Below are 22029 nucleotides of genomic sequence, written 5' to 3'. Positions count from 1 at the left end.
TATTAGGGGTTTACATTTACATTTATTCATTTAGCTGACACTTTTATCCAAAGCGACTTACAATTGCTATATATGTCAGAGGTCGCACGCCTCTGGAGCAACTAGGGGTTAAGTGTCTTGCTCAGGGACACATTGGTGTCTCACAGTGGATTCGAACCCGGGTCTCTCACACCAAAGGCATGTGTCTTATCCACTGCGCCATCACCACCCACTTTCTTTCATTAAGTGGTTTGTGGATGCCACTTAATGAAAGAAAAGAGGAAATTGATCTTAAAATGGCCTTATTGCTTTTGGAGCATTGATTTCCTTCTTCAATAACTACATGGCATGTAATGAAAATGACTTGATGTGAATTATGTTGAGGTAAGAGAGAAAGCTTTCGGTTGGTTTACAGCGCCAGGTGGGTGTGACCTCCCCGATGACTGACGTCCGTGTCGGTTAATAGATCAGCAGAGGTGTGGTCTACGCTCTGGGCTTTCAGGACCTCCTGCGACTAGGCCACAACTGGAGCCTTCAGCAGGAGAGCAGAATAGCAGCTAAATATTTCATCAAATCAATAATTCAACAGCTTCCATGGGAGGAAAATAGAGAGAGATGAAGATGAGAAAGAGAAGGGAGGAGATAGAGTGAGAAAGTGGGAGGGGAGGTTGAGATACAGAGAAAACGAAAGAAAGAACACCAAATCTGCAATCACATTCCCCAAGAAAGGCCTGGTAACCATAGTAACTGGAGATGACTGTCACATGATGCGGAGGAGTGGAGTGAAAGGGAGGGGACCTATGAAAGGAAAGGGAGAGATGATAATCACGGGACGGAGTGTAAAGGGGAGAGTCGAAAGCAGATTGAGTCGAGTTCTGTGTTGCCTCGATTCTGCATAATCTCGACAGAAGCCAAACATTTTCCCATCATCCAGACTGCTTACTTATGAGTGTGACATAACTTTGAAGTAAGAGAAAGAGAGAAAGATGTTAGGGCATGGGATGAAAATAATGAAGACAGTAGCATAGCAGCAATCTTTCTTTTGCTGTTTCATCCTTGCCGCTATTATCTCAAGTGCTGAGCATGACCAAAAGAAAGACCATTTTCTGTTGGCCTTGCTCTGCACAAATTCTATTTAGCTTAATAAAACACCTTCATCAGCTGAGTCATTGTAATGCAGATGAGCTTCAAAAGGAGGCCGTTTATGTTGAAATACCATTTTTTGTCTTGGCAGCACTGTATTGACGAGGCTGCTTTGGAATTGTGGGAAATATCCTGCAAGCTTAATTAGCAAGATTTAGGTGATCCAAGTTCCCACACACATCATGTTCAAGGCAAGCGTATTACATAATTCACACTATATAATTTGTGTAATATATTATGCATATATTTTGGAGCTCTACTCCAAAACCTAGTGAGCTGTATGCCTACATAGGCTAATCGTTCAGTTCCCTAATAATAATTGATATTACATTTAAAGCGATAGCTTACCCAAAAATGAAAATTACCCCATGATTTACTCACCCTCAAGCCATCCTAGGTGTATATGACTTTCTTCTTTCAGACAAATACAATTCCAGTTATATTAAAAAATGTCCTGGTTGAAAGAAGAAAGCCATATACACCTAGGATGGCTTGAGGGTGAGTAAATCATGGGGTTATTTTCATTTTTGGATGAACTATCCTTTTAAAGTTAATATATAATACAAGTTTCAATAGAAATTACATTAAAGTATATTTCAGTTTACCATAAATTCTTGTCAGTGCATTAGACAGTACGCTTTTAGCATTTTTCAAAGTAGTAATTTATCTTATTTAAGTCCTACATTAGTGGGTCAGAAAACACTCTGAAGTTTAGATAACTGCATGCATTAGAAATTAAAACTATAATATGTTTTTATTTAATTGCAGTTAACATGCAATTAAGTGTCTGAAAATGTTACATTAATTTTACACTGAATTATGTTCTTGAAAGTATATTATCTCCTATTATGTAGTCTTTTTAGAATGAAGCTACAGTGTATTTCTTTTTCACAAGGTCGACAGATTAAAAGATGTTTAAATACAACTGACATTTGTAGATGTCCAGTAGGATGCTTGTTAGTAACAGTGTTCCTCTTGTGTATCAGATTCAATCATCTCATCTTTATGAGTCAGTAGTTTGTCATCCTGCTGGTGTCGTATTCAGTCTCCTGGAGTAATAGTCAGTGCAGGCCTCAGCAAGACCTGACCCATGTGACAAACACAGTCCTCTTTCTGTGATTTCTTCACTTTCTTATTGTGCATGAACCAGACGAGCCCAGCAGCTGCTTAATGATGCTGGTCTGTATGTGTCTGTCTATCTTGATGATAATATGATCATCTCACGGTCTTTAGATAATAAAGGCAGGAGATGAACGGTCATCACTGCATAGCGTGCCATTCGGTGGAACATACAGCGTCAGTCATCTACATCATCTAATTTCTGTCATAGGCTTTCGTTCTCTGCCATAGAGATGTAGCTCTTTAACCACTTAATGAAATAGTGGGTTTGCCTCTGTAATTTTAGCCTTGCTTTTTGGGCTTGTGTGTTTTCTCTCTCTGTGTACTAAATACAGGCCATATGACCTTTTTGTTCTGTTTTAAATTAATTTATATTCATGCATTTGGCAAACTCGCTTAAGCAAAGCGACTTAATTATCCCTGGGAATCGAACACATAACCTGGGGCTTGCTAGTGCCATACTGTACACTACTTGAAGGTCAAAAGGATTCTTTGGAAAACTAAAGGCTAGTTCAACATAGACCTAAAGACCAGCTTCGTAAAATATAATAAACATCATTTTGTAAATCAAGTTTTATACATTCATATATTTTATAATTTTATAAATTTCTTGGGAAATTAACCCATGACCTCGGACTGTACACTACTTGATGGCCGAAAAGATGCTTTGGAAAACTAAAGGCTAGTTCAACATCAACCCAAACACCAACTTCCTTAAACATGATTATATACATCAAGTTTTATATACAAATGATATGTTTATGGATTCCCTAGGAATCAAACCCATAACCCTGAGGGACAAGTAGAGGCCAAAAGGATGCTTTGGTACACTTTGGTAGACTAGTTCACACAAATGCCAGATTATATATATATAATCAAAAATATTGGAACAAATTGACTTAAACTAGATTAAAGTGAATAAAACTTATTGCAAATCCTTTGCTTTCAATAACTGCATCAAGCCTGTGACCCATTGACATCACCAAACTTGTGCATTCTTCTTTTGTGATGCTTTTCCAGACTTTCACCGCAGCCTCTTTCTGTTTTGGGGGGTTACTCCTTTCAGTCTCTTCTTTAGCAGGTAAAATGCATACTCTATATGGTTTAAGTCTGGAGATTGACTTGGCCAGTCTAAAACCTTCCACTTCTTGCCCCTGATGAACTCCTTTGTTGTTTTGTCACTATGTTTTGTCATTATCTTGCTGCATGATGAAGGATCTCCCAATCAGTTTGGTTGCATCTTTCTGTAAACTGGCAGACAAAATGTTTCTGTATACTTCTGAGTTAATTTTGCTGATGCCGTCATGTGTTACATCATCAATTAAGATTAATAAACCCACCTTAGAAGAAGTAAGTAAGATGCAAGCCCACGCCATGACATTACCTCCACTGTGTTTCAGATGAGCTTGTATGTTTGGGAGCAGATCCTTTTTTTCCCCAAACTTTAGCCTTTCCTGGGCTCGTTTTTGAGGCTCGTCTCCTATTCTTGTTTACTGACAAGCTGCGCAAATCCACTTTGATAATGAATGTTGATTTGCGCAGCTTGTCAGTGAACAATGGCTCTGTGTAGTAAATACTGCTCCATGTGAAATCACTGGTACGGCAGCAAAGTTCCTTGATTATTACCCCAGAATAAGAGTATAGTTCCTAGCCATATGATTATATTTCACTAGATAAAATAATAATTTATTTGAAAATTTTTATGAGGACTTTTGTTACAGCTCAGATCTTAACATTAGAAATACTATAAAATATGAGATGAAACAGTATAAAATGATTTTTTTTTTAAATTAACACTGACTAACCGCGACACTAAAAAGTCTACTAATGTTTAAGAAGGGGGAAATGTCTCTTTTTGCTCTCTTGAGTTCTCAGATAAATTGTGGTATGAATGTGAAGTTCCACAGATTCTCCAAAATTACAAGTTGATTACTGAGTTAGCAATCCACCCACTCACAGGCTAGCTCCTCTTTTGGTCATGTCCATATTGAAATACACTAAAAATCTTTAGTAAAAAGTACTTGAGCAGGGTCTATACATCTTCAGCAAAGCGGAGCATCTCTTTTCCTCTGTGCTAGTTTGAAGAGAAAAGTTGCCATCATCAGTGATAGATTCTTAGACCATAGCCCTTGGGGCTCATGAGGGACTGTATGTTACTCTCCTGTTCATTGCAAGATAAGAAGCCACCTGATTCAAGATGACTAGATTGATTATGCCATATTACACTTGACCTTTACCGTACTTCACACAATATGAGAAAGGCCTGTATTGGGGCTTTGTGGACACAATCAACTGTATTAGGGCTTTGCAGTCATATAGAATTATCACAAATCCTTGTAAATATATGAACAATATATTATCAATTCCTTTTTCGGTCATTTTTCATGATATTGAAACAGTATTTTAGGCCAGGGGTTTTCAACCTTTTAGGACATGCGCCCCCCTAAGTTTGTCTAATTGCACTCGCGCTAAACTGTATTAAAGATTTTCAGTCAAGAATAGTGAGTGATTTTTCTCTTTGCGTTTTGTTGTTTTGTTAACGTTACATGACTAGTTCCCCCAAAAATAAATATTCTGTCATCTGTCTGTCAATTCTGTCATAATGTTTTATTTTTATACCATCATTTACTCAAAAGTTGTTTTAAACCTGAATGAGTTTCTTTCTTCTGCTGAACATAAATACTATTTTGAAGGTGGAAAACCAAACAGTTGCTGGTCCTCAGTGACTTCCATAGGATTTTTCTTTCCTGCTATCAAATTCAATGTGGACCAGCAACTGTTTGGTTACCCTCATTCTTCAAAATATCTTATTTTGGGTTCAGCACAAGAAATTAATAGAGGTTTGGGACAACGTCAGTGAGTAAATAATGACAGAAATTAACATTTAGGGTGAATTATCCCTTTAATGACAGTCGACAGCATGTTTAGTGTCCTGTCTCTTTAAGAGCTGCACGCATATACAGGCACGCATCCGTTTCTCTCTTAACTATTTACTTTCATTTTAGAGATAACCAACTGAGTCTGTATGTAAACCTTGTGTGTTTTGACAGTATTAGCGCAAAAGATAAGTTAGTTGAGTAATCTGGCGCTGTTAGACAGGCTTTTTAGTGCGCGCGCTTCAGGTGTATGCGCTCAGAAAAAGGGCACCTCAGACCAGCGCGCGAATTAAACATTTAACCAGCAAGGCTTGTGTGCAAATAATGTACTTCTGCGATCGCGAATAAGTGCAGTGTCCTGTCAGAGTAACTCTACTGCTGTATGTTGTGCTGTACAGTATATAGAGACGGAGGCGCCAGAACTGTATTTGACAGAATGTGTGCTGTAGCACGATACTACGATATTTCTTCAAAAGCAGATCGTGGAGACATTTTTATCGTCCACGATCAAAAATCGTCATATCGCACACCCCTATTTTACACCATTCTCACTGTCGCCGAACAGCAGGAGTCAGATTGCCCCCTAGCGGATGGCTGAAGAATTGAAAGCTCGTATTCATAAATCTTCAAGGCAATGTCTCTGAATTAATTGATGCTCGCGCCCCCCTTGACAGGTGCTGGCGCCCCCCTGGGGGGGCGCGCCCCACAGGTTGAAAACCCCTGTTTTAGGCCCTTGCATTTGTTTGTTCATTTATTTGTTTGCATTTATAATTGTTTTTCTCTTAATATTACATTATAAAATGAGGACCATTTTTTCATTCAATCATTCATTTTTGTTTATGCATTATTATAATCAAAGCCGCTTCAATGAACTGCATGAGAAAGATTAAAACTGAGGATATGTTGGGTATCTCTCAGCTGTGATTCAGCTAAGATGTCACAATTAATCATGTGTTGTGATGTGTAACATATCGTGAAGTATTTGCCGATACCCAGTCAGACTATAGATACTGGACTACTGTACAAGCCTGTATTACTGCATATTGTAGTAACAATACTAGACACAGACACCATCATGTTGTGTCAACCAGCAACGCTCTTAGCAATCAACAAGAGTGATATAAATACCTAATTATAATCTGAGGAATACAGCATTTAATGTCAAATGACATTCTATTGTATGTACGTTATGATGAGTTCACAGTGCCTACTTACGCCACTCTTACAATAGCTGTTCTCATACCAGGTGCAGTGTCGGGCATCTGTAAGGATACTTTCTGTCACGCTGGGCTACTGACTGATCTGCGATTCAAATCTACAGCGCGTTGAGTTCTCTCCTCGCACTGTTTCCTCTAATAAATGAATGCTGATGAAGATTGGTCCATTCTCTTTAGTCTGTGCAAAAGCCATAATGAATAGCTATTATGTTTCTCTATAAGCCTGATCTAAATTCAATAGGCAATCACTCAGGAATCACATGATCCGTCAGTGCCACACGCCAAAAAAACAACAAAAAAACCTTAAGCACAGGTAGAAAGAGCAAATGAAGAATGAGAAGTGTAACCAGTGTTGTGACATTAGAAACAGACCCACCTGCAAGAAATGCAGAGAGAGAAAGGAAACAGGTGTATGTCTGCTCAATCTGTCAGTTTTATTCTTGCTGCTTTTTTAATCAAAAGAAAAATGCATGGCAAAAATGTTCCCATTGCAAATCTCCAGCTCTGGGACTGAGGCATTTGCCACTATAAAGGCTGAAAGAGCCTGTGGACACCAGTTTGATGTCCCATAATTCCCCGGAAGGGGTAATGTTGAGTTAATCCTCTGGTTCATGTTGTGTTGTGAAGCTTTAACCTGCAGTTCAATATTCTTGTAGATTATTAGACTACATATAACCATTAATAGTACATTTTGTTTAACTAATATTATTACTAAATTCATTTTTAATTTGTAAAAAAAATAAATATGATAGAATCATCTATTAGAATTAAAAATAGTATAATGTGTGTGTGTGTGTGTTTGTGTGTTAGTTATAAGGACTCCAGAAGGTTCAGTCATGCTGAGTTCAGAGGACTTGCTCTCAAAGGTCACACTCACTGGGGGAGAAGGAAAGGGAGGCTCCCTCAGCCAATCATAAGGCCTCCTGCTGCTGATGCTGCCCCCGCTGCATCACCATGGAGATGGCAGCAATATCTGTCCCTATTGACAAGTCATACGGAAGATGCATCCATTTTTCTCAGTGACGAGGAATAGATCTGCATCTTCACAGTAGAAAAACTTCACAAAATAGCATTTGCATTAATTATGGATTAATTAGCGACATCCATGCTTTGTTTTTCTCCTCTTTTTAATTCCCAGGCCTCCACATCTCACTCCTTTTAGTATGTGAACACTTTACTCTTTCTCACAGCAGATAATGGAGAGGGTGCAAGACCAGCCTTCTTGAACTGACCCCCATCTTCTCGTCCACTCTCTACATGGGTCTTTTCTTTTCACTCCACTCATCCACTCTATTTCTCACGCTCTCCTTTTTTGGCTTGTGTAGTTGCATCTCTGTTGTGGATTTGCAGGACGGCGGAACCCAGCCCCTTCGTGTAGTAAGCTCAATTGTGATCTCTTTAAAAGAAACTAAACGCTGTTTTCAGAAGTCATTATTGCTGTCAGGTTTTTTAAACTTGTTTGTTAAAGGGAGTGATGTCATAGGAGGAGGACAGAGGAAGTTGAGAGTTTAATTGATAGTACTAGAACAGTTGCAGATTATGTTATCTCTTTTCTTTGCACAAGTTTGTATAACCCAGAGTTGTTATGTAAAGATAACCAACCAAAGATATTTTTTTTAAAGCAAGAGCAAGCTTATAGAGAGGGCTTCGTAAAAGATTTAGTGCCAGCAGTACAATGTGAACTTGCGTCTTTCAGTCATCCTTTCAGTGCAGTATTTCAATGCACCCTAGAGATTAATTTTTATATTTTTACAAGTCTTTTTCTTAATCAGTTTTTTATTATTATTATTATTTGTTTGTCTGTAAAAATACCTAAGACATTTTTTTTGTTTTTGTTTTTTTTGTTTGAGGAGCAAAAACTTTTATGAATGTTTTAAGTATATACCTACATTTTGTGAGCAAACAAGCATGTTCACTGGAAAACAAGACAAAAATATTTTTAATAATTTTCATTCAAGCAACCAAGCAGTCAATTTTGTCTCTTATGTTTCTGATAAAATTCTTTGGAATGAATATAAAAGGCACAGATGAGTCAATTGTTGACACAGTAAAGCCACAATCACACTGGCTGTGAAGAAATTGCTGCAGGTCACGAGTCTGTGTGCTGTCAGTTGCTAGTAGGCGTTCCCACAATGCATCACTGCTTATTTGCATAAAGTTGAACTCTGCTTGATTTTGTCACAAAACCAACGGATGCTGTTGCACATGTCACTGAAAATTGCAAAATGAATGTCTTCTAGTTGTTTTGTTGAACTGTCATTGTCAACGGCCCTGAAGAGGAAAGAGCAAAAAGAGTTTGAGTTCATATTGAAGTGTCATTCTTTTAATTGCAAATCTCAAAATTGGTACAATTTGGAGCACATTTTGTGACTTCCTCTGTTCGCAAGTCTCCTTATCGCACTGATGGATGTTCTGTATATGTGTTTGCTTTTAACAGGCTGATGCTAAGATGGTCTGCGATGTTGTGAGCCGTATGGAGGATACCGAGCCCTACTCTCCGGAGCTGTTGTCCGCCATGATCCGCCTGTGGTCTGACTCAGGCATCCAGGAGTGCTTCAGCCGTGCCCGCGAGTACCAGCTCAATGACTCCGCCCAATAGTGAGTACGGCCCTCTGCTGGGAAGAGCCATTAGTGTTTTACGCTTCATTAAGAGCATTCTGCCTAAATATACCAATCTTTTATTATATCATTGACTATCACACTGCAGTCCAGTTCATTTTAGAGAACTATCCATAGGGCATATATTTATGGACTGTAAATTGAACGTGGCCACATTAGGTACTGTCTACAGCATAATATGTATAATCATTATTTCCAATGCTTGTTTGAACAGGTTGCTTTTAGAGTATTAGTTGACCTCAGCAAAATGTCACACTGAAGTGAATTTACGGGTGCAATTACAGTATGCGCTGATGAAAGGTCTCAAGTTATGTATGTGTGCTAGACGATGTGTGCATGTGTAAGAGTTCCGTCAGCATTATATTTCTGATGTTGTGGTTTACTCTAATAGTTTGGGAAGCCTGTCCTTGTGGGAAGTGGATGTTTAGATAAAGACAAATTACTTGCTCACAGATTGACAACATAGACTATGTTGCTATGAGGCAAATGTGGGGAGGGGAAGGACTGTTTAGGGTGACAAAAATGAGTTTGCTAGACAAGTCTCTGGGAGAGACGTTTTTCTTCTTCATTATTTGCATATAAACATCACCAAGTTTTGTGGAAATGTTCTGCCTTTTGTTCAGTGATCAGTAAGACAAACAGTTGCCAGTGATGTGTCAAGTTCAGGTGTATGAAAACAGAAATATCAAATGGTACAAGGACAATATATTTAATCTTAGGGTTTATGTGTTTGTGAAAAATTGCTGAAGGATATTTACTGTTTTATAGTCTTTTTTTATATTAGCACATTCAGTTGTTTAATTTTTTCCATGTTCAGTAACCTTGCTAATATTTAAAAAGCTGTAATTCTTCAGGAAGAATTTAATTTCCAGAGTGCTGTGAATGCACAAAACATACATATTTACATGAAAAAGGCCTTTAACATTCATAACCTGCATTAGTTCATACAGTCTGCTTACTGTCTTTATTCAGATTAGTCACAATATAACCCAGTTAGTCGCATCGTTTCCTAATTAATTAATTATTTTAATAAAAAACAATACTATTTTCTTCTTAAATATATAATTTAATTTAATGTAATTATATTTAGATTGAATTTATATTTATTTAAATTTGTATATGTTTTATATTTTAATTATATTGTTTTTATTATTATTTTATTATTATTCTATTATTATGTATTTTAATATTGGTCATTGTGTGTTTTTTCTTTTTTGTATGTTACAATATATATATATATATATATAAGTAATTTTTAGAGTCTTTGTTTATTTTGCAGTGCCCAGTCTTTTTATCCCATCACATTAAACTCAGACTGCAAACACATGCTTTAAAGCTTCACAGTGCACAAGAAACACTGCTGAACACCTGTGTTTAAGTTTCTTAGCTTTTGTTTGTGTGTGTGTGTGTGTATTTACACTTAAGACATGGCCAGCTTGACAGGTACAACTTGTATGTCTAAGCCAGGGAGGGCCAATCTGCTGCAGAGTTTAGCTCCAACCCTGATCAAACTCACCTACCTGTGATTTTCTAATGATCTTGAAGACTCCGATTAGCATGCGCGGGTGTGTTTGATTAGGGTTACAGCTAAACTCTGCAGGAGTGGGTCAGATTTGAGGATCCCTGGTCTAAGCCATTCTTTCAGGTCAATCACTGACTAAAAAATAGTTCAGGAGAGATTTGAGATCATTTCCTTTGGGCTGTTTATCCACACCGGCGGTTTACAGTGTACAGCATACTGGCTTCCACGTGTCTTTAGGCTGTAGGCTTGTCTTTCTTCTCTCTGTTGGACTGCAACTTGAATATCAGGAGACATTTCAGAACATTTGAGGCGCAGTGGTCTTTCCCAGAGTGAGATGCTGAAACAAGATTAGATTGGCCCTCAGTCATTTGTTCTCTGGAAAACTTCCATCATTATCTGAACTTCCACTATTTCTGTCCTTCCTCTCTCCTTCTCTCACACTCACCACTCTTTACTATGTACTGTAACTCTGATACTGCCCACTTTATGGTGCCATAGAGGAGTTTATCCACTCTTGCCCAACCTTTTAAAAGCTCCTCCTCTTCCACACTGTAATCATTCCCCACTTCTCCAGTCATGTTCCTCTTGTCCTCGCAGCTTTGTTCCTGATCAGTTTTTTTTCTTTTTGTCTTCCTCTTTCAGTTGTAGGTCTGCTAATTGCATTTCTTCAGTATTTTTTATTTTGTTTATTAATAGTATTAACGAGAAGCATGTTTGGTTAGAAGAAACGTGTCAGAATTCTGATGCCCTGAACTGAAACGTGCTATCTAGATTGCTTTCAGTTCAGCACCTTCTTTCTTGACGTTTCCAGAGCAAAAATAGGAAAACTGTATGTTCTTATTGAAGTCTTGGAGAGTATGATGACATTCTGTGATAAATGGTTCATCTTTCAGATGAACCTTCAGTGGCTTTGCCTTCAGAAGATGTAGGAAGTTTCACTTATTCTCAATTTTTTGAAAGTGTATCTTTACTGATTTTTCTGTCACAATCGAAATTACTTGTATCCTCGCAAGGTTATTAAAAAAGAAAGTTAAGAAAGTTTCTCAACAATGAGAGTTGCTGATAAAGTTTCTTTTCCCCATTGTAGAGATCTATGGCTACCAAAAACTTGTCTGTATTTAAAGTATAATAGTTTTACTATTAAACCATACTAGAGTTCATTAGACAGTTAACATACCTAAAGGGATAGTTCACTCAAAATGAAAATTCTGTCATCATTTACTATTCTTTAGTGTTGTTGTAGACAAAGGATAAGATTTTGAAAAATGTCTGTGTTTGGGTGTGTGTGTGTATGTGTGTGTGTTCCACAGAGGAAAGAGAACCATATAGGTTTGAAACTACTCGCAATTTTTATTTTTTGGGTGAACTATCTCTTTAAGCAACAGTATGTTAATTCCAGAGGTAAAGTCTCCCTTATTTGTTTGACATTCCATATTAATTATATTGCTGTACTACAATTTCTTTAAGAATCAGGCTCATTGTAGCATTCTTGCAGCACCGTAACAATGTCTCCAATGCCCTGTAGTTCTTTTTCCTGCACATCTTTCTGTCTCTCTCTCCATGATGGGGAGCAGCAGACAGCAGGCAGGCCGCTGAAAGGTGTTGCCAGGCAGAGCACTCAAGCAGCGGCAGGAAACAGAGGGAGGGTGGAGGGAGAAAGAAAGAAAGATGGTGTATGAGAGAGAGCAGGGGGAAGGGCAGAGCTGGCAAGCAGCCCGAGTGGTAGAGAGATACGAGTTTCCCATACTAAAAGGAGAGAGAGAAGTGAAGAAACCCTACAGCCCAACCCCACCCGCATGTCCATTAGACCCAAAACGACGGAGTGAAGTCCACGTAGCATGTTGCCATATTTATAAAAGATTTACAATAGAACATACAGCTACTCCTCAGAACACCATCAGGGCATTGAGTGCATAGGAGATAAAAAAAAAACATTAGCACTGCTGCGAATATCAAAATGTGCTTGCACACATGCAGACTTGTACACAAAAGCACACGATTCTTCCTTAATGTGTATATTCTCCGCACCTACGTCCAACTAAACAGGCATAGATTTGAAACGCATTATGATATTATTTTGTGATACACACAGACAAATATAAAGGTGTGTGTAAGTACTTTTTTTGGAATAATTGGGATTTTTTATATATATATAAAAAAACAAATTGAAAATAAGTCTCTTATGCCCACCAAAGCTGCATTTATTTGATCAAAAATACTGGGGAAAAAACTGTAATATTGTAAAATCCTATTATAGTTAAAAACTCAAGTTTTCTATTTTCATATATGTGACACTGGACCACAAAACCAGTCTTAAGTCGCTGGGGTATATTTGTAGCAGTAGCCAAAAATACATTGCATGGGTCAAAATGATCAATTTTTCTTTTATGCCAAAAATCATTGGGATATTAAGTAAAGATCATGTTCCATTAAGATATTTTGTGAATTTCTTACCATAAATATATCAAAACGTAATTTTTGATAAGTAATATGCATTGCTAAGAACATCATTTGGACAACTTTAAAGGCGATTTTCTCAATATTTAGATTTTTTCGCACCGTCAGAAATATTGTCCGATCCTAACAAACCATAGATCAATGGAAAGCTTATTTATTCAGCTTTCGGATTATGTATAAATCTCAATTTCGAAAAATTGACACTTAAGACTTAATTGACACTTCCAGGGTCACATATTTTAATATGTTATTTATTCCTGTAATATAAAAATGTATTTTTCAGCAGCCATTACCTCAGTCTTTACTGTCACTTCATCTTTCAGAAATGTTCGGTGCTCCATAATTATGAATTATTATTTGAGCTGCTCAAATATTAATCATGGTTCTTATTATTATCAGTGTCTAAAACTTTGGCAGCTTAATATTGTTGTGGAAACCATGATACATTCTTTGATGAATAGAAATCTTTTGTAATATTCTAAATGTCTTGACGGTCACTTTTAAACAAAAATAATCTGAAATTGAAGTACAGTACAAATTCGTGAAGTACAGTATTCGGTGTATGTATGTATATAATTATTATTTGTGCTGCTCAAATATTAATAATGGTTCTTATTATTATCAATGTTTGAAACTTGGAACCATGACTCCAGTGAAATTTGCCTTTAGTCAAATGTAATGAAAGATTACCAGCGCTTATAGTGGTTTTATCAGGCCAGCGCGGACAGTTGCTTTCTAAAAAAAGGCTTATGGAAATCCTCTGTTAACATAGCTGCTCTAAATCTGCTATTTGTTAATAGACAAAATATGCTGAGAGAAACACTTGCACAGCCAACAGATACAGGTCACAAAGGAAGGTGCCCCAGAGAGAGTGAGGTAGCACTAACACTATCAAAGAGAAGAGATTAAAAAATAATGTCAGTGGATGGTTATCCTTATTAGTGCTGCTCAAGCGATGTCCCATTTGAGACTGTGTCCTATGAGAGCCGTTCATACTTGAGTACTTAAGTTCATTCTGTGTCAGGTAGACTTGAGTTAAGTGCCACTAAGCGATCCTGCAAACCAAAGGCACCACTATTAAACATTTATACAACTGAGCAAGTCACAGCAACAGCACCCCCTAGAGTCAGTGTGGTGAACCACAGGAAGAGAAAATGCAAAATACATACGAATATGCTTTATTGATGGTATATTCTTTCCGTATAGGACTGAGAATACACAGTGGGACATCTGAGAATTGTATTCCAATTAAATCAATTTAGGCAATTTATATATAAACATCCTAGTTAGTGCAGAATCTTCAATTTACATTATATAATTTATATGTTTTAATATTTTCAAAATGCTAAAACTTTCAGTCTGTTCCCAGGTTTAAAATAGATTCAGTTTCCCCAGAGCTTCCCATTGGTCTGAGATTTTTTGACCTCTCATGTCATAGACCTTGCCCTCACTTCCTGTCTTAATTCTTTTATTTTTATTTTTCAGCCTCTTTCTACTCTCTTCCCCCATTTTGGGCCTCATATCAGTTGCAGCCTGTGTCTGTATCAGCCGCTGAATCTGACTCCGTGTCACTACATCTGTGGATACTTGGCACAGGATATTTCACATTATTACTGTATCTAATATTTAACTGAATCATATTAAAATTAGTGTTTAGTTAGGCTGCGTGTTGTTGTATGTGGAATTATTTTCTGGAGAGGATGTTATGAGGTCAGAAGGACGTATGTGTAGCCATTGACAGTGTAAGGGGGAGGAGACGATTGAGTCACTGAAAAATGAATGAAAAAAAAATAAATTTAACGCTCAATATGGCGGCTGTAGGGCGTCCCGCCTTTCAGTGTCATTTGCCATTTTCATACATTGTGTTTGTTTACTCAGGATTTCACACATATTAGCTAGACCAACCTGAAGAGCACAGGGATTTTTAAGCTGAATATATGGTGTCATAATCTTGACAAGTAGCTTTGTAGACTTATATATTAACCCATTCAAGTAGATTTGAGCAGATACTACTCTATTGTTGTGGGATTTGTACATTTTTTAAATGTTTTTTAAGCGAAGTCTCTTCCGCTCACAAATGCTGCATTTGTTTGTAAAACATTAAAACAGTAACACAGTAGTATATAAGTCTTCAGTGTCACATGATGCTTCAGAAATCTTTCTAATATGCTGCGTTAATAATATTTAGTGCTCAAATAACATAATATTTAGTGCTGAAATAACGTTCAATGTTATCAATTTTGAAAACAGTTGTGCTGCTTAATATTTTTGTGGAAACTGACACATTTTTTCAGGATTCTTTGGTGAATAGAAACTTAAGTAGAACAGCATTTATTTGAAATAGAAATCTTTTGTATCATTATAAATCCCTTTCCTGTCACTTTTGATTAATTCATTGTGTCCTTGCTAACTAAAAGTATCATTGTACTTTCATTAATCAAGTAGTACATTTAAAAAGTCTTACTAACCCCAAACATTACTGTAAATAGACTTTAGGAATTTCCAAGATGGTGGCAAGGTGAACTGACTTGCCTTAAAGGGACTTTGGTGTAGTTGAGCGCTGAAGACAGTAGTTACAATGGAATGTTCACATTTCCCTGAAGAATTCTGCAGCAACCAAGGAAAGCTTCAACTGCAACATCACTTTTCCACAGATGGACAGGAAAGGAGGGATAGAAGAAAGAGAGAGAAACAAAAAATAAAGGGAAAGAGCAGCATGTAGGATGCACAGCATGTATCCATACACAGGATACATAATGAAAAATCGAACTGATCCAGAATGCTAGTTGTTTAAGAACCAAATACGTTTCCAGCATTAATTCCCCTCTAAATGTGTCCAAACATTTTTGGAATTGCATTTTGATGTAATCATCCATTTGTGTCTACTGTCTACCAGTATTACCAGCCAAAGGCTTTGATGGATGTTTCAGCGTCTTGCGGTACTCAACCTTCAATTCAACTGGCATCCAATTTGGAAGCACACATATTTCACTGTTTCTTTCATCTGGAAGATAATTGACATCCACAGCCTTGGAGAATATGCATCACGCTTTGTTGAAGAGCAGGCTCGGTCCTCCCTGTCTGCTTGCATCACTTTTGTGTTTTGAAGACGATAGGGTGTGGATGTGTGTGTCAGCTGTGAGTGGCACAAGAAGGATGTTTAATGTTTTATTCTGACTTATACTTTATGTTCTATAGTCTGATTGACCTCCTGTGTCTAAGATTGTGACTTTATTGAGATGGACTCTCATCTGATTCGTTGAATCTATTATATGAAAAGCGGTCATTTTTCTGTCAGAGCATAAATGAGAAACTGTCAACAAAAGATGACAGGGGAGATCACTAAGAATTTTTTTTTTAAATATGTGTGTCACTTCTGCTGAGCATAGCTGCATTTGATCAAGAATACAGTAATACTGTTAAATGATATTACAATTTAAAATAAACATTTTAAAATGTTATTTATTCCTGTGATGGCAAAGTAGAATTTTCAGCAGTCATTACTCCAGAGCCGCGACACACCGATCCGCCACCTTAAATATTCACCACAATGAAATAGGAAATAGAAAATATTTTTTTTTTTGCTGAAAAAAATTATGGAAGATAACGGAAGTTACTGTATTGAAATATAGGACAACACTAATCGAGTGCATTTAACACCCAACTATTCAACTATTTTGTGGCTGGTTAGTGTATAAAATACAGGATTTTGTGCTGAAATACTGTTTTTCATTGTTTAGTGTATTCACAAACACTCTTTTAATAGACTGATTTATGACATTTTATGCATTAATAAATAAAAACAACACACTCTGGATTTCCTTGGTTGAAAAGCTACTAGTATCTTTTCACTTCATGTGAATGGCAGCTTCTGTGAAAAACTGTGGGTCCTAACTGACATTCCTTCTTTCGTCCTTCAGTTACTTAGACAGTTTAGATCGGATCGGTGCTCCGGACTACCAGCCCACAGAGCAGGACATTCTGCGAACTCGAGTGAAGACCACCGGGATTGTAGAAACCCACTTCACCTTCAAGAACCTGCACTTCAGGTGAGGCTGATTGGCATGTAATTTATGCATCGGTGTGTAATTCAGAGCCTAGTGCCGGCTGTTGGAGTACTACAGTTTTTAGCATTTTCACTCATTCATGATTCATAATTGGGCCATGTTTCAGATGAAAAAAGTCTGATCTAATGTCTGTAGCAAAAAGTGTTTTTAACTCCCGTTACAACTGGAGTGGTTGTAGACTGAGATTAATGCAGATAAATACCTCCAAACACTGGCATCATCTCACTTCATCATCTCCTCATTCACAGGGTGAATTACACTCTCTCAGCTGATAGCATGTGAAAACAGAAGACTAAAATAAAAGTGTTGATGGGAGTTAGACAGACAGATCTGCCACCATTATTCTGAAGACAGATTTAGAAACACACCATACTGTTACAGCAGAAGCTAGCATTTTCGTAGAAAAGGGCAGAACCTCAGTGGACAGCTGAATTACATGTTCAATCTGAAGCAGATACTAGTATCTGAATGACACATCTGCTAATTATATTAAGTGAAAATCATTACAGATTTAAGATTTAGGGCTTATTAAAGCATAGTCATATAATAGTCTCAACAAGTGAAATCATAATCAATACAAAGGCTGCATTTATTTGATCAAAAAACAATAAAACAGTAATATTGTGAAATATTAATACAGTGTTTTCTCTGTTAACATTTTTAAAATGTAATTTATTCCTTTTCAGCAGCCATTACTTCAATCTTCAGTGTCACGTGATCTCTTTTTGTGGATACTGTGATAGTTTTTTCAGGATTCTTTGATGACTAGAAAGTTCAAATGAACAGCATTTATTTAAAATCTTTTTTTTAACATTATAAATGTCTTTAATGTTTTACTTTTGATTAATTTAATGTGTCCTTACTGAATGAAAGTATTAATTTCTTAAAAATGTATTGATCTCAAACTTTTGAACGTTAATGTACACTATACTGCTTGTTAGGGATGTAACGATTCAGTCAACTCACAATTCGATTCGAGTCACGATTTTGATTTCACGATTCGATTTTCTCACAATTGTTTTGGACAAAATGAGATTGAAGACAAGGTGAAGAAAAGAAAAGGTTAAAAGGTGTCCGTTTATTAGGCTATTGCTGCACGTTTCTTTGTGAAATTGAAATATAAAAAACTAAATTGAAATTGTAAAACAAACCCCAAATCAAATAAATAAGTTACACAAAGAAAACAAATCTCTTCATACAAACAAACTAAGGCTTTGTCTGTGCTCTTTTCATTTATAATTAGAGGCAACCACTGCATTTTAATCATGATCCAAACAAAGATGCTGCATATATGCAAGCATGAGCAGTTTTTAATCTAAATTGGACTGTATAATTGCGAAATTTGAAGAAAAAACAGAATGGTCTGGCTTTAGTTTTGGGAAACTATACATAAAACATATCTGAACAAAACAGCAGACGAGCTGAATGAGATGCAAATTCACTCTCTGCCAGCAGGTGGCGCTTATGAACAGCAATGATATAGTGTTTCCTGGGTTACCGCTATAAACAAAGCAGAGCTGTGCTTACGAACACTACTTAAATATGCATCGTTCAGAGGCAACATGAAAATAAAATACCACGTAAAACTTTTCTAAAGACAGTCAGTTCCCCTCAGAGATACATTCATATAAACTCCTACCCCAATTGACCATATGCTCGGAGCTCTGTTTAGAACTTCCGGATAAAGATAAGCCAGCTCGTAATCTTCCGGTGAAGCTAATTTTATATGTGATATAGGTTGAGACTCTCACAGAAACCTCTCCTGCCTCATTCTTATAAGAAACTGAGAAACAAAATAACTGCATCACCATAAATAATGATAGCGGATTTAACATACTGTTTTATGTTATTAAAGAACATATAAATTTATATGTACAGTCTGGTAGCCTAATCCCAGAAAAGTATACTCATGTAACTGTACATTTAATGCTGACAAAGAAACACTTAACATCTTAACTGTTTTGGCAGTTAGGCTAATCTCTTAAATGACATCATAATGATATTCTCCATAATCAACATCTTACCTTCAGCCATGAACACATTTTTAAAATCTTAAAAATTTTAACGCCTTTATTATTTCTCAACTCTGTGCAGTAAAATTCACGTTATTAAAGGTTCACTTTTCCTTCATGTTTTAGGCTTCTCCTTATTTTTATATTTTAGACATCCATCAATTAGTGATGAAAAAAAAATATATATAAATTGCTGGTGGAAACACGAGGCCGTGCTACCGTTCAAACACACACAATAGGCTAAAAGCTTGCTGCAAAGCCCCAGCAGGTAATTACCATAATGTGTCAGGGGGAAATAATGAGATATTTGAATTATTTACTAATAAACTAGTGTTTTCAGAGTCCGTGATGCAAGGATGAAGTTGCTGATCCTGACTCACCGTCTCCTCATTAGACGCTCCTTTAGAGAGAAATGCTTGGATTATGATTATGATTATAATGGAAGAGTATTTGTCTTCGATTTTTTTCGTTAAGTAGTAATTTAAAGCTTTCTATAGCCTAGATATGTTTATCATGTCTGTGAGGCATGTATTCGCTAGTTTTGGTTCATTTTTGTGAAGCGCTCCTCTTCAAGAGGAGACGGCAGTATAAAAGCACATCATTTTTGTTGATATTGTGAGTGCACAAATAAAAGTAGACTTCACTTGTCATTTAAAAAAATAAATAAATAAGGACAGACAACAGCCTATACTGCTTAATTATTTAAATACCTACATAGTTAAATACATATTAAATAAGTTGGTACATCAATTAAAGTGCATTCAATATTTTGAAATGTTTAGATTAAATTTTATAACTACATGTTTAAGTTTTATCCAACACAGATTGTTGCTGCTGTAGTTTTGTTAGTCTGAATTTTAGCTCTATTTTGACATCGGCTCGTCAGATGATTAATGCCGTTGCCTCTGTCAATCACAGCAGTGACTCATGGCATGATTTAACGGATTCACTTGCGTAAATTTAACATTCGTGTTTGTCATCCCTGAAACGTTATACGTGGACGTCCTCTTAGACAAACAAAACTTTTCTCCAAATTTTGAATTGATTATGTAGAGAAACTGAGCAAAGGGCCCTCCCTTATGACACAGTACAGTTGACCGGAAATGACTGAGCGGGCTTATCCAAAACCAGGAAGTAATCGTGCATATGGTCAATTGTACCGTGATTTGTTTAGCATCTCAACCGATTTGAATCGTCACATATTTGAATCGATTTTCAACTGGCTCGCAGTTAATCGTTACATCCCTATTGCTTGTATGATGCAGTGCATTATTGTGTTCTGAGCTCATGTTGAGTTGTGTCCACTCAGGCTGTTTGATGTGGGAGGTCAGAGGTCGGAGAGGAAGAAATGGATCCACTGCTTTGAGGACGTGACCGCCATTATCTTCTGTGTGGCTCTGAGTGGATACGACCAGGTGCTCCATGAAGACGAGACCACGGTGAGCACTAAATACACACTCACACGCAGAGACACAAACACGCACATCTGTGCTTATGCTCTGACACACACAGACTCAATTGCATGCTCACACTCAGCATCTGTGTTTCATATACACTCAAGTGTGCAAACTTAACACACTAACAAAAATGATTTTTGGATATTTGAACATATTTTCTCATGCTTTAAAAGAGCTGCCTCGGATAAGATTATCTTAAAGACATCAAATCTTGATGGACAGCACTGCTGTAACTACATGATGCAGGCTACATGATCTTCATCCACTGTTGAACACTGTAATTGCAATTATGTTGCCATTCAAGTGAACATGATATGCTGTGTGATCATTCACCGCCTAATAATTAAAACAGGGCCACAGAACATTTTTTTGTTTAGCCGGTTTTTAGAAATTTTTAAGGTCAGTGGTGTTGATAAAATAGGCCTCCATTGTGAACTCCCACACTAATCGGCACATTAGGTAAAGCTTATGCTGTATGTGTCATCTTGTGTATACTGAAAAATTCTTAACAAATAGTAAATAATAGTGAAAAAAATAATAATACCATTATTAGCATTTATTTAATTATTATTGGCATTCAGTTTTTTAAGCATGTTGGAGATGAGCTGCTAGCAAACATGCTCTAAAATGTGGGTGGCCTGGGTTTGAATCATAGGTCATGTTTTGATGCCCCAAACACTGTACCATCAAATTTAAGCAAAATTTAATTAAAAACAAAACAATTATTTGGATAATAATGGCACAGCTTTGAGTATTGTAGCTGTCATGTTGCTGTGTTGCAAATGCTTATCCTCTGCTAACTAGCCGTGCGCATAATGGTTTCTCAGAGTGCTAGGGTTCCCACTGCGGCATTATGAATGAATAATATGGTTGCATGTGTATGGAAATTTTCCAGTTTTTTATGTTTTGGCAACACGTTTAGTGACTTCTTGTCTTGTGATGTCAGGATGAAATTTGTACCTCTACTTAAAATGGTAATTTTGTTGATTGTTATCCTAGTCACATGTTGAGGTCGGCATGTAGGCTGAGAGGAGTGTTTTGTCTCCTGATGTTGTCATTGGTTTAACAGGCACTTTGCTCACCATATCCATTTCTCATAGACAACATGAAATTAAATACACATAAGTATATTCAATTTAGCAGTTTAAAAATACTAAATAAAGGGAATTGCAATTAAGTTGACTGTAATAAAAGTAATAAAATAAAATAAAAAAATTATAAAGTTAATAAACTGTATTTAAACATTATATATGCAAATAGCATAGATATAGTAACCTGTAACAGAACTATACAGGTGGAGCTGGGGAAGGTGGAGGGTTTCAGAGGAACTCTGAAAGTGCACTGCTAAAGGCTCTAGTGAATGCTAACTATCCATTTAAATATAAAGCAGCAAGCTCATTGGCTGCGTATACATCATGAACCAATCAGCTTGTGCCAAGTAGTTTAACGCTGTGAATATCATCAGTTTGAGTTAAGGGCCCATCTGCCTGCGCCAACTAGAGCTTCAGGACAGAACTTGGCATCAAGTAGACAAGTTCAACACAAAGCCATTCAAACTTCT

At 36.8% G+C, this 22029-nt stretch overlaps 1 protein-coding gene across 2 annotated transcripts in view; it reads left to right on the top strand.

The window, feature by feature from the left end:
• Nucleotides 1–22029, top strand: part of LOC306888374 (guanine nucleotide-binding protein G(o) subunit alpha) — a 94265-nt gene that overhangs the window by 61205 nt on the left and 11031 nt on the right. For both annotated transcript variants that reach the window (XM_079446613.1, XM_079446614.1), the window contains exons 4-6: nt 8772–8932; nt 16853–16981; nt 20321–20450. In XM_079446613.1, coding sequence (XP_079302739.1) covers nt 8772–8932; nt 16853–16981; nt 20321–20450 — 420 coding nt within the window. The remainder of the gene's footprint in view (nt 1–8771; nt 8933–16852; nt 16982–20320; nt 20451–22029) is intronic.

This window comes from Barbus barbus, assembly GCF_936440315.1.
Source record: "Barbus barbus genome assembly, chromosome: 22".
Taxonomy (NCBI): domain Eukaryota; kingdom Metazoa; phylum Chordata; class Actinopteri; order Cypriniformes; family Cyprinidae; genus Barbus; species Barbus barbus.
This window is presented reverse-complemented; position numbering and strand designations above follow the sequence as displayed.